The sequence below is a fragment of the Musca autumnalis genome, unplaced genomic scaffold, assembly GCF_047663935.1.
Source record: "Musca autumnalis isolate F117 unplaced genomic scaffold, ASM4766393v1 scaffold_5, whole genome shotgun sequence".
NCBI classification, from domain to species: domain Eukaryota; kingdom Metazoa; phylum Arthropoda; class Insecta; order Diptera; family Muscidae; genus Musca; species Musca autumnalis.
The window spans coordinates 18,161,258-18,176,913 of NW_027412088.1; the positions used below are offsets into that span (position 1 = coordinate 18,161,258).

Genomic DNA, 15,656 nt, shown 5'->3' on the forward strand with positions numbered 1-15,656 from the left:
ATTTTATATTTTATATTTTATATTTTATATTTTATATTTTATATTTTATATTTTATATTTTATATTTTATATTTTATATTTTATATTTTATATTTTATATTTTATATTTTATATTTTATATTTTATATTTTATATTTTATATTTTATATTTTATATTTTATATTTTATATTTTATATTTTATATTTTATATTTTATATTTTATATTTTATATTTTATATTTTATATTTTATATTTTATATTTTATATTTTATATTTTATATTTTATATTTTATATTTTATATTTTATATTTTATATTTTATATTTTATATTTTATATTTTATATTTTATATTTTATATTTTATATTTTATATTTTATATTTTATATTTTATATTTTATATTTTATATTTTATATTTTATATTTTATATTTTATATTTTATATTTTATATTTTATATTTTATATTTTATATTTTATATTTTATATTTTATATTTTATATTTTATATTTTATATTTTATATTTTATATTTTATATTTTATATTTTATATTTTATATTTTATATTTTATATTTTATATTTTATATTTTATATTTTATATTTTATATTTTATATTTTATATTTTATATTTTATATTTTATATTTTATATTTTATATTTTATATTTTATATTTTATATTTTATATTTTATATTTTATATTTTATATTTTATATTTTATATTTTATATTTTATATTTTATATTTTATATTTTATATTTTATATTTTATATTTTATATTTTATATTTTATATTTTATATTTTATATTTTATATTTTATATTTTATATTTTATATTTTATATTTTATATTTTATATTTTATATTTTATATTTTATATTTTATATTTTATATTTTATATTTTATATTTTATATTTTATATTTTATATTTTATATTTTATATTTTATATTTTATATTTTATATTTTATATTTTATATTTTATATTTTATATTTTATATTTTATATTTTATATTTTATATTTTATATTTTATATTTTATATTTTATATTTTATATTTTATATTTTATATTTTATATTTTATATTTTATATTTTATATTTTATATTTTATATTTTATATTTTATATTTTATATTTTATATTTTATATTTTATATTTTATATTTTATATTTTATATTTTATATTTTATATTTTATATTTTATATTTTATATTTTATATTTTATATTTTATATTTTATATTTTATATTTTATATTTTATATTTTATATTTTATATTTTATATTTTATATTTTATATTTTATATTTTATATTTTATATTTTATATTTTATATTTTATATTTTATATTTTATATTTTATATTTTATATTTTATATTTTATATTTTATATTTTATATTTTATATTTTATATTTTATATTTTATATTTTATATTTTATATTTTATATTTTATATTTTATATTTTATATTTTATATTTTATATTTTATATTTTATATTTTATATTTTATATTTTATATTTTATATTTTATATTTTATATTTTATATTTTATATTTTATATTTTATATTTTATATTTTATATTTTATATTTTATATTTTATATTTTATATTTTATATTTTATATTTTATATTTTATATTTTATATTTTATATTTTATATTTTATATTTTATATTTTATATTTTATATTTTATATTTTATATTTTATATTTTATATTTTATATTTTATATTTTATATTTTATATTTTATATTTTATATTTTATATTTTATATTTTATATTTTATATTTTATATTTTATATTTTATATTTATATTTTATATTTTATATTTTATATTTTATATTTTATATTTTATATTTTATATTTTATATTTTATATTTTATATTTTATATTTTATATTTTATATTTTATATTTTATATTTTATATTTTATATTTTATATTTTATATTTTATATTTTATATTTTATATTTTATATTTTATATTTTATATTTTATATTTTATATTTTATATTTTATATTTTATATTTTATATTTTATATTTTATATTTTATATTTTATATTTTATATTTTATATTTTATATTTTATATTTTATATTTTATATTTTATATTTTATATTTTATATTTTATATTTTATATTTTATATTTTATATTTTATATTTTATATTTTATATTTTATATTTTATATTTTATATTTTATATTTTATATTTTATATTTTATATTTTATATTTTATATTTTATATTTTATATTTTATATTTTATATTTTATATTTTATATTTTATATTTTATATTTTATATTTTATATTTTATATTTTATATTTTTATATTTTATATTTTATATTTTATATTTTATATTTTATATTTTATATTTTATATTTTATATTTTATATTTTATATTTTATATTTTATATTTTATATTTTATATTTTATATTTTATATTTTATATTTTATATTTTATATTTTATATTTTATATTTTATATTTTATATTTTATATTTTATATTTTATATTTTATATTTTATATTTTATATTTTATATTTTATATTTTATATTTTATATTTTATATTTTATATTTTATATTTTATATTTTATATTTTATATTTTATATTTTATATTTTATATTTTATATTTTATATTTTATATTTTATATTTTATATTTTATATTTTATATTTTATATTTTATATTTTATATTTTATATTTTATATTTTATATTTTATATTTTATATTTTATATTTTATATTTTATATTTTATATTTTATATTTTATATTTTATATTTTATATTTTATATTTTATATTTTATATTTTATATTTTATATTTTATATTTTATATTTTATATTTTATATTTTATATTTTATATTTTATATTTTATATTTTATATTTTATATTTATATTTTATATTTTATATTTTATATTTTATATTTTATATTTTATATTTTATATTTTATATTTTATATTTTATATTTTATATTTTATATTTTATATTTTATATTTTATATTTTATATTTTATATTTTATATTTTATATTTTATATTTTATATTTTATATTTTATATTTTTATATTTTATATTTTATATTTTATATTTTATATTTTATATTTTATATTTTATATTTTATATTTTATATTTTATATTTTATATTTTATATTTTATATTTTATATTTTATATTTTATATTTTATATTTTATATTTTATATTTTATATTTTATATTTTATATTTTATATTTTATATTTTATATTTTATATTTTATATTTTATATTTTATATTTTATATTTTATATTTTATATTTTATATTTTATATTTTATATTTTATATTTTATATTTTATATTTTTATATTTTATATTTTATATTTTATATTTTATATTTTATATTTTATATTTTATATTTTATATTTTATATTTTATATTTTATATTTTATATTTTATATTTTATATTTTATATTTTATATTTTATATTTTATATTTTATATTTTATATTTTATATTTTATATTTTATTATTTTATATTTTATATTTTATATTTTATATTTTATATTTTATATTTTATATTTTATATTTTATATTTTATATTTTATATTTTATATTTTATATTTTATATTTTATATTTTATATTTTATATTTTATATTTTATATTTTATATTTTATATTTTATATTTTATATTTTATATTTTATATTTTATATTTTATATTTTATATTTTATATTTTATATTTATATTTTATATTTTATATTTTATATTTTATATTTTATATTTTATATTTTATATTTTATATTTTATATTTTATATTTTATATTTTATATTTTATAATTTATATTTTATATTTTATATTTTATATTTTATATTTTATATTTTATATTTTATATTTTATATTTTATATTTTATATTTTATATTTTATATTTTATATTTTATATTTTATATTTTATATTTTATATTTTATATTTTATATTTTATATTTTATATTTTATATTTTATATTTTATATTTTATAATTTATATTTTATATTTTATATTTTATATTTTATATTTTATATTTTATATTTTATATTTTATATTTTATATTTTATATTTTATATTTTATATTTTATATTTTATATTTTATATTTTATATTTTATATTTTATATTTTATATTTTATATTTTATATTTTATATTTTATATTTTATATTTTATATTTTATATTTTATATTTTATATTTTATATTTTATATTTTATATTTTATATTTTATATTTTATATTTTATATTTTATATTTTATATTTTATATTTTATATTTTATATTTTATATTTTATATTTTATATTTTATATTTTATATTTTATATTTTATATTTTATATTTTATATTTTATATTTTATATTTTATATTTTATATTTTATATTTTATATTTTATATTTTATATTTTATATTTTATATTTTATATTTTATATTTTATATTTTATATTTTATATTTTATATTTTATAATTTATATTTTATATTTTATATTTTATATTTTATATTTTATATTTTATATTTTATATTTTATATTTTATATTTTATATTTTATATTTTATATTTTATATTTTATATTTTATATTTTATATTTTATATTTTATATTTTATATTTTATATTTTATATTTTATATTTTATATTTTTTATTTTATATTTATATTTTATATTTTATATTTTATATTTTATATTTTATATTTTATATTTTATATTTTATATTTTATATTTAATATTTAATATTTATTTTACAATTTATATTTTATTTTTTATATTTTACATTTTGTGTTTTCTTTTATATAATTAAGTTTTATATTTTATATTATATATTTTATTTTTATATATTTTATAATTTGTATTTTATATTTTACATTTTATATTTCATAATTTATATTTTAGAATTTATATTTGATATTATATATTATATATTTTATTTTTTTATATTTTGTAATTTGTATTTTATATTTTTATATTTGATAATTTTTATTTAATAATTTATAATTTATATTTTAAATTTTATATTTTGTATTTTATAATTTATACTTAATAATTTATACTTAATCTTAAATTTTATATTTTTTATTATATATATATATATATATATATATATATATATATATATATATATATATATATATATATATATATATATATATATATATTATACATTTTATTTTTTATATATTATATTATATGGCCAAATCGTGGAAACATTTAAAGATCTTAATTTTAAAATAATTTCTTTTTCAATTTTCTTCACTTATTTATATATTTTGTCACTTATACACCGGTCATTACCGATTAACAATTGGTAGGCACCTCAAACAAAAATATTCAATCATAACCGATTCCCGATAAGCAAATTCCATAACGTTATATTTTTCTTTAATTTAAATATATCCTTTTTGCTAGAATAGGGCTTGTAATTTTTTCTTTTATAGTAACCGCCAAGCAAAAGTATCCTCTTCGTTAGAATATGGTGTGTTTACTTTCCGACTAGTAACCGCCACAAGAAACTCTCGATAACTGACAAGAATTTCTGCAATACTTCATATATCATCTTTTGTCGCCAACTTTCGTCAGCAAATAAATTAAAAATATTTTTTACAAAGAATGTATAGATTGATTTCAATAGAAAGTATAGCCAGCAATTAGTTAGTTATGAGGCCCGATACAGCCACCAGCAATTATTAGAATAAAAATATCGAAAGGCGTGTCTAAATAAAGAAATGCAAATCAAAATGTCTTCTTAATTGGCTGTGATTGACAAAAGGCGGCTGCTGCGACACATGTCACAGTATCAAAGGTGGCCTGAATTCTTAGGCAGAATTCGAAAAAAATTTCTAGCAACAAGAGTTGTGACAATAAACTTGAAATCGGGGAAAAATAATTTACTTCGATTGGTAGGTGATTTCAAAGAAGAGAAGATCAAAATATAATTAATTGAAAAAAAATTAAAATATTTTTTATTTTTGTCAATATCTTTTATTTTTTATTTGATTAATTCATATGTATGTAATATTTATATCAATTCTATTATTTGTCCATCAAAGATCTAAACAATATTTTGAATGTATTCCGCTCAAAGTTCAAACATTTTTGACAATCACAACGATGAACATATTCACTCAAACATCTTAATTAGCCAAAAAGACATGGGTTTTATTTATTTTATTTGATAAATCAATGTAATAGGGTGGAACACACTAAAATTTATAATAAACTAAACAACAAGACAAAAGACATGATAACAAATTAAGCCAATAATTTAGAACATGTCAAAGGAAAATAATAAACGCAATAATTGGAATTTTGAAAAATATTAAAAAAATCCTTGGCACTACCAAAACAAATTGCAATTCAAAAACAAAAAAACAATTCGCAAAATATTTGAAAATTAAGGAAAACAAACAAAGTGCAGTGGTATTTAAAAATAATTAAAAACCAAAAATACCAAAAACACCAACAATTTTCAAGTGGAAAATATATATACTAAAATTTGTATTTAGCCCAGACAAACACTTGTTTCGTTTTTTTCAGAAACGCCAAATGGAAAACATTAAGGGGAAAACAGAAAAAAAATTATTTAATTTATTTAAAAAAGGAAAAACATATAATGAACTTTTACTAATAACACAGCATTATTACTCACGGTCTGACTGAGTAGCAGCGTTTCTGCAAACTTTTTATTTTGTTTTTGGATTCGATTCGAAATTGTGTGTTTAACAAAATGGAAATATATAAATAAAATTAATTGCAAGTTAAATAAAATAATTTATTTATATTTTTATTTACTTTTGTAATGAATGTAAGTCTGGACTTTTTTGGACATTTCGAAAATATGTAATTTCATCAAATCAACAAAGGACTAGATGTGCAAATGTAACGAAATTATGTGTTTTGAAATTGTGGTGGCGAATGAGTAATGCTTCTGTGTTTTGCACATTCATCATACCACTCATGATACCATATTGAAATAATCATTTCTATTTTATTGTTTAGTCATTTTATGACTCTTGGGTAATTATTGTAGGTGGTTAATCATCGTGTCGTATAATTCATATTACTTAGTTATACGACCCATAGGCCTCTAATTAATAATACTTATACGCCACGTTATCTCAAATTGTGGGTGATAATTAATTGTAGTTTGAGGTAAATTTTATAAAGAAAACAGCTCAGAGTCAATGACCAATGAGTGTAAATTAAAGGTGATCCACCCACACACACACGCATAAAATAAAAGTAAATATTTCGGAAATTTTTCTGCAACAGTGGACAAGTCGAAAAAAAAACAAACATAAGGAAAACGTAAAGTATACATATGTATACATGTCATCAATAGGATACATACATATGTAAATAATTCTTAAGTATTTGAAACGTGAAGAAAGTGACGTTTGTAGATATTATCAGTTTCTATGAACCACATGACGTATAATGCTTATCATCAGTTATACGTCACACTAGGTTAGGAGTTAAATAAAAACTGCGAAAACATCACAATTTGTAGAAGAGGTATCATAAAGTATACATACGTCTTTAAAACTATGCGGAATTTGACATACTGACATTAAAGTTTAAACATATCTGATAACATGTTTTATTTTAGCATGATTTTTCTCTACAGTTCTTCTACTTCGCGGGTGATATGATATGAGTAAAGTCAATTCTCACAAAAAACAATCTCTCTATAACGATTTTTCTCTATAACGTAGTGATAAATCGCTGCCCAAGTGTTACGTTACGTTTTCTGGAAGTTACACAGGGCGAATGATGTTTGTCGTAAGTTATACGTCACAATGAAAAATGTTTTAGGAAACGATGGAAACTGATAGGAGATGTCATCAAGTTTAAGCGGCGACGAAACGGAACTTCGTGCAGGAAGAAATACATTCTAAGGAATATATATTGTCCAAAATCTGTGAAAAAATTATAAAACGTTATATTTTCTATTTTTTGCAATTTTGGCCTTTAAGAACTATTCATAGACAATTCAAATGTTCCAGAAAGTTGTTTACTAAAATCTTTTCTACATTATTGTAGTTAATTGTTTTCTTAAATTTCGAACCGTTTAGTGTCTAAGGACTAGGACGAGAGGAAATTGGATAAAGATTGCATTTGTTTTGCCATTTTGAACTTTAAGAACCGTTTCTATAGAGCTCGTCTGTTCTAGAAAGATGTTTATTGAGACCTAAGCTAAATTTTTGTAGTTGGTTGTTTGGATGAATTTTGATCATTAAACCGATTTATAGACCAAAACCCAAGAAAAATTATAAAAGAATTTGATTTTCACTATTTTAACCTTGAAGATGAAGTTTGATGAAGTTTATGTGTTCACAATTTTAGTTCTTTAAGATCAAAGCTACAACTTTGCCCCCGTTTGACAAAATGATCACTTTTGACATCAAAGCCCATAACCACGTGATGTGGGCCTCGTATCTTCTTATTTTTGGTCTTCTATCAAGGTGCAGTGTCAGAATATGATTAATTTTCCATGACTTAAAAACAAAATCACAAAGTGTAATCCTATTATAAGGACATATTTAACAAGTAAAAAAGTATCAGTCGGCTATGATATACCCTCAGCATGTGTGAATTGAAACTTTCAATCATCAATCTAATACCGACTAAGATGAAAACGGCGAGCGGCTCTACCAATGGTCGGAAAATCATGGTTTCCACCTACTGTTTGATGCCAAGGCTCTGCCAGATGGCACCGTGATTACAATCCCGATCTATGCTTTGTTTCTGGTTCCAACGACAACCCCCTCACAGCCTCAAGACGAATACTGCCTCACTTTCCTCAAAGCCAACACCGACCGGTAATTGTAAACATTGGCATAACCATTCCGATTATAAGATCTACCCCTAAACCAAGGTGGAACTTTCGCAAAGCTGACTGGCCCAAATTCACCGCTAAACTCGACGGGGACGTTAGATTTATACCCCCTAAGTCAAACAACTTCGAAAGGTTTTCTGGACTTGTTATTGCCACAGCCAAAAAGTGCATCCCAAGAGGCTTCCGTAAAGACTATATCCCATGCTGGAATAAGGACAGTGAAAGACTTCTCGAAGAATTCCGTACAAACCAAAGCCCAGAGGTAGCAGATGAACTCATAAAAAGTCTGGACGATGGGAGAAAATCTGAGTGGGAAAAATCCATGTCCAACATGAGCTTCAAACACTCCAGTCGTAAAGCGTGGCAACTTTTTCGCAAGCTTGGGGCTGCAAACCCCCCTTCATCTACAAGTCCTGAGATGGATCCAAACATCATTGCTGCCCACATAGCAACTTATCCAAGGCCGAGGCTGACAAACCGTTCACGCGAAATATTAACTCGGAATTAAAGACCCTACGTAGTCACACCACCCCAAATGACTCCTTCTCCCACCCTTTCTCCGTATCGAAAATTGACCAAGCACAGTCAAAGATGAAAAATGGAACAGCCGCAGGGGTGGATTGCATCTATCCAGAGTTCATAAAACATAGTGGTCCCCGTACTAGGAAATGGCTTGCCAGATTCGACACCGATATCCTTTACTCAGGCCGTATCCCGGGTCTCTTCAAGAAGTCAAAAGTCATTGCCCTTCTCAAACCAGGCAAAACCCCAGCTGAAGCTTCGAGCTACCGTCCGATTGCCCTCCTTTCAGTGTGCCTTAAGTTATTTGAAAGGCTTTTATTGAGCCGTATTGATGAAGAAATAGAGAAGTTTATCCCACCTGAACAAGCTGGATTTAGAAAAGGTAGGAACTGCACCGACCAAGTACTAGCACTCACGAATTTCATAGAAAATGGTTTCGACCAAAAGCAAAAAACAGCGGTCTCATTCGTCGATCTGTCGGCCGCCTATGACACAGTATGGAAAAAGGACTCCTGCTGAAACTAAATAAGATCATACCGTGCTGTAGAATTTGTAACATTATATCAGCTCTCCTCAGCGACCGCCCCTTCACTGTTTATCTAAACAACTAAACAAAAAATTACAGTTCGCCTCAACGGGTATGTTCTCTCCCACAACATCAATTCAAAATACCTGGGAATAACCCTTGACAGAACCCTTTCGTTTAAACAACACCTTTATAAAACAGCCCAAAAAATCAAATCTAGAAACAACATCATCCAGAACATCGCAGGAACGAGGTGCCTCGGCCAACTGTCTTCGAACATCTGCCTTGTCTCTGGTATAATCAACAGCCGAATACGGAGCACCTGTGTGGCTCAACAGTCACCACGTAAAACGAATTGACGCACAACTAAACTTCAGCATGAGATTGATAACAGGGACACTAAAATCAACACCGATAGAATGGCTCCCAGTGCTATCGAACATTCAACCTCCAAACTTAAGAAGAGAACACGCTCTTCTCCAGGAGTATAATAAAATCACCGAAAATACCAGCATCCCTCTCAATCGAGATTTATTAAGAGCATATGAATCCAAGCTGAAATCCAGAAAATCGCCATTAATACTAGCCAAAAAGCTACACAGCGAAGATTTTAATACACATACTGCTTGGCTATCGCAGTGGAACTCTATGGGTCGCAGCAGTCCTCTTTTCAACCCACAAAAACAGAACAACTGAATTCGATCTACCACGCAAATCTTGGTGTAATTTAAATCGACTCCGCTCTTACACAGGCCGAACAATGGAAAACCTACATAGATGGGGTCTCGCCGACGTCCCTAGCTGCGTGTGTGGAGCCCAAACCCAGTCGATCGACCACATAATTTACAATTGTCCGATGATATCTTTTCCAGGAAATATTGAGGAAGTACAGTCCCTTTCAACAGACGTAATATCCTGGCTAAACACATTGAATCTGTAGATACATAAAATAAAATTAAATAAAATTTTATAAAAAAATCCATACGCTAAATAAATAATTAGGACATCTAAAGTTGTGACTTTTTTAACTTTTGGGTAGGAGGTACCGAAGGGTGCACACCGATAGTGTCTATCTTCGAACTTAAAATAAGTTTGGACAAAATATTACGGAGGCCAAATTTGGTCCGAATCGGCTGATCCGTTCGAAAGTTATCGTGCCAATCCAAATGGTGCCATAGGGGATTTTTGCACTTTCACGCTATTTCTCAGGAAGTATGGACTTGCCTCTCATAAAATATGTACCGTTGTAAAAGGGGGCAGCAAATAAAAGTGCTTACATCAAAGCGATTATAGAGCAGGTCCTAAACTGAACTTCTCCGAAATTATGTGTAAGAGGTACCCGAGGGAGTGCCCGATATTGGAACCTCACCTATGTCTGGTAGAAATGTCACAATGTGCAATATTTGGACCACATCGGTCACTCCCTTCAAGAGTTATTGTGCGCACAATTTTTCCGAACATTTTTGAACTTTTTTTGGGCGAGGTACCTGAAGGGTTGGACCGATATGACTTATCTTCGAACTTAAACTATGTTTGGACAAAATATTACGAAGGCCAAATTTTGGACCGAAATGGCAGATCCGTTCGAGAGTTATCTTGCGTTCCAACCACGACACGCGGTGTCATAGGGGTTTTTTTGCAACTTTCAGGCTATCCGTAGACTATCCCCGCATTTTCACATACAATATCAGGGACCTATGACTTATCCTGATGACGTTATTTTAGTTTATAGTACTAAAATACGTAATTTTTCAAAGTCCGATCTGGGTTTTCAATATTTTCCCTATATATATTCACCATAGATATTCCAAAAACAGTTTGGATCGAGCACACATAATCTTCTGAAAGAATTTATTATGAAACAAGTAAGAAAAGTCTATAGTCGGACGGAGCCGACCATGGGATACCCTATACCACTATCCCTGGACAATCGCTCTCCACGGAACTTCTTTTCAATGATTGTGAAAATTTAATTATCAAATATCAGAGATGTAATGTATAATACTTATGACCAAAACCAATAGCTTATCTAGCATGACAAAGACATTTTTCTAGCAGGAAAGGAATATTTAGTTCACACAAACTAAAATGTAATGAAACCCACTTATGTAGTACTACTACTTCCGTTGTTTAACCGCTACGTTATTGATGTTTTCACCAATTTCACACAAAAGTTTCAGTCCATTTAACCCGCTAAGTATTGTCTGATCTTTACGTTGGTCTGTACCCTTCTTCTTCATCATAAACTCAAACTTTGTTCAAAGTTTTGCGGGTTATAATTTTGACCTACAGAGCCGCTACAAAATTGGTTAAAATTTTGTTTTTGGTCCATTTCATTCCCTGAACATTTCGCGATCATCAGCTAAAACTAATCATTTCTATTCTGGCCCGAACCCAACCTCCTTAAAAAATTCGTTACAATCGGTCCATAATTTCGGTCTTAAGCTTGTTTACAATTTTTAATGGACGGACACACGTCGCTAAATCTCTCTCTCTCTTTATCTCGTCGAGATATGAATTTTGGCATATCAAATAAGGGGTCTAGGACGAATATTTCGTGGTGTTACATACACTTTTGGAGAGACAATATGTAGCATGGGATAAAAATGTGGTTCTCTACACAGAACCCATTATATATTAGGCAATAGGCCCGTTATCTAGCAAACACTTTACTGCAATTTACATCAGAGGAAAGCTCAGTATTTTTTTTCCATATGTAGGCTACTTTGCGAAATATGTATGTCCTCAAGGAATTAAAATATCAAACAAAAATAAAATTTTTATATTTTTCATACAAAAGTAATGGTCCATTTCACCCGCTAAAGAATATCAGATCATCATTCAAAATTGTAGGCATCTTTTTCGACCTATACTCTTACCAGGTGCAAAATTTCGTGACTATTGATGTATAATTTCGACTTCTAGCGAATTTATTATTACACTACAAACAAATAACGGAATATATTAGGCTGTAACTCTGTTATCTGATAATGTACACCAACATAATTGGCATCAATTGAAAGGTCAAGCGTTCCACTTTCAAGTATATCTCACTTGTCCGGAATGTCACTTCCAGGAACTAAGATATAAGCTGTATATTAAAAATTTTCACAATTTTCACACAAAAGTTTTGGTCCATTTAACCCTCTAAATATTATCTGATCATCATCTCAAATTGCAAGCTTCTTCTTCGTCATATTCCCTTGCCTTATTTCAAATTTCGCGTTGATCGGACTATTATTGAGACCTATAGAGCCGCTAGAAAATTGGATAAATATTATGTTTTTGGTCCATTTCACCCGCTAAATATTTCGCGATCATCACCAATAAGAATAGGGATCTATTCTGATCTGAACCCGACCTCCATACAAAATTTCGTGACGATCGGTCCATAATTGCGGCCTGGAGCGTGTTTACAATTTATAATGGACAGACGGACGGACGGACAGACACACATCTCAAAATCGCTTTATCTCGTCGAGATATGAAGATTGGTATACCACATTGGGGGTCTCCGACGAATATTTCGCGGTGTTACATGAATTTTTACCAAAACAAACTTATAATACCCTTTTCCACATTGTGGTATAGGGTATAAAAACATCAATAAAATATATTAAAGAAAATGTGAATAAAAACGGTAGAATATGGTCCTAAATCATATATATAAAAAATAATGCTTCTGGAGATGTTAAATATTATAGCTACAAATTTCTTTTGTTTAGAGACTCATAATGAAATTTGATTTGGAACATTTCTTCTTTTGACACAACCCCCAAAAAGTGAAGTATTTTAGGAGATTTTGACTCAGTATGGAATAAATTTTAATTAAAAGTCTAAAAGTTTAACAAATAATTTCTACCTATAATATCTAATTTTGTAACGTCATTTTCTTAACAATGTATTTTACTTAGATATATAGTTTGTTCTGGGACTTATAGTGAAATTTTGTGTAAAATATTTCTTCTTTTAACATCTTTCGCCTACAACTAAATTTCATGTTACTTTCATGCATCAACTCGGAAAAAGAACAAAACAAATTTATTCAAAAAATATTTGGGTGTTTTGTTGGCAAATTTGATGTATATATTTTCTTGATATATATTGCAAATACATATTTCATTTATTCAGCGACTTATATTGAAATTTGATGGAGATTATTTTTGTCTTTGACGTCTACTATCTAGAATGAAGTTTTGTGGGTCAAAACTTAATAAACTCAGATAAAGTACAACATTAACCCTAAAACGTGATTTTACTTTTGGCAGATTCCTGTCGTTTAGGTACGATTTAGAGTTTTGGTGTATTCGGGGACCTATAGTAAAATTTTATGACAAATAATTTTGTAGAATATTTTGATCTGATACGATAACATTTTAAATGAGTTTTTAAACGTTTTTGAAAAATGGGACCAAAAAGACCCCTTTAGTGACCCACATGAGGGTTCATTTTTTCCATAAAAAGATACCCCGCATTATTGTCAGCAATATTGCCAAAGACACTTTATACCTAAAATGCAAGGACTCCAAGGAATCTGGTGTCGAATTTTTCAAAACCTGTAGAAATGGGTGGAACTTGCCACACCTATTTAGGTTACTTCCCGACGTAAACTTTCAAAACGCCGATACACGTGTCTTCTTTTTTTCGGCCCTCTTTCATAATCTGTTCGAATTATCTTGTAATTATTTTTTGTGTTGTACAGTGTTATGTTATCGGTCGTACGAAATGCAAATATCTCTACCCGTTCAAAAGTTACAGCATTTTGGCAGGAAAAAACTATTCTGAACCACTGTGGCACGTGTTTCGGTCGACGAAAGCGACGAATATCATCTGACTTGTTTTAAAACTTCAAAATATTCTATTTTTTTCTGTAGGCATACAATCTTATGGTAGATGGATGGTCAAAATTTTTTGAATGGCGTTGTTTATTTGTTAAAATACTTAATTTGTAAAGAGTACAAAGTGTGCTGCATACTTTTAGGCCAATAAAGAATGTTTCATATGAAATCATATGTGAACATCTAAACCTGCTATTGTTCGATTTTCAAAGTAACTTTTGCATTTAACTTTAAATAATTGTTATATACCTTAAAACAGCCGATATTGTACGAACTAAAGTACCACGACGTCCCTGCAGTGATTGGCCTTCAATGATCTCCTCAATAACATGGGCAGTTTCGGTATTAACTAATTCCGCATCTTCGGCAGAATCAAAGAAATTAACTTTGCTTTCCATTTCTTGTTGTAGACGTTTCAGTTCTTCAATTTCTTCACTTAGTACCATAATTATGAAAACCGAAACGAAATGAAGGAAAAACTTCGCGAAGCAAGCAAAATATTATAACAATTGTTGCAAATAAGGCAATACAAAAAATATTTGTTTTCAATTAAACACGGCACAATGAAACCGTTAGAGCGACAGACGAGACGACAATCACTCAAGTGATCAATCAAAGAACGAAACGACGAAATAATTTATTAAATCACAGTTGATGCTGAAACAGCTGAAACGCAAAAATTGACTCGTTAGTTTGGGTTTTTGTCGGAATAATTGTGTTGAAACTTGCACCGAATTATTGTTACTGTTATTCGATATTCATATGATTTGCCAATTTATAGCCTTACAGAGTTTTTGCTTGTTAATCGATGTACTCTCTTTTAACACCCCAACAACAAAAACAAATAAAATATTTATTGTTTATTGTCTGATTTAATACAAGTATTAGAGCAAATTACTAAGTGATGAGGAGCATCGATAATGTTTACTAAATATTCAACAAATTTTCACAACTTTTATCTTTGTTAACATAACAACAACCACAACAAAGAAA

General features: G+C 23.5%; 1 protein-coding gene across 5 annotated transcripts in view; it reads right to left on the reverse strand.

Annotated features, from left to right (window-relative positions):
* GLS (glutaminase) overlaps positions 1-15,656 on the reverse strand; it is a 59,165-nt gene that overhangs the window by 10,037 nt on the left and 33,472 nt on the right. The window contains exon 3 of one of the 5 annotated variants that reach the window (XM_073956546.1): positions 6,588-6,617. The exons of 2 other annotated variants lie outside the window; for them this stretch is intronic. In XM_073956546.1, coding sequence (XP_073812647.1) covers positions 6,588-6,617 — 30 coding nt within the window. Of the gene's footprint in view, positions 1-5,233; positions 5,479-6,587; positions 6,618-14,912; positions 15,420-15,656 lie in introns of those variants that run through there. 2 more of the 5 variants (XM_073956549.1, XM_073956551.1) reach the window with 2 other exon arrangements.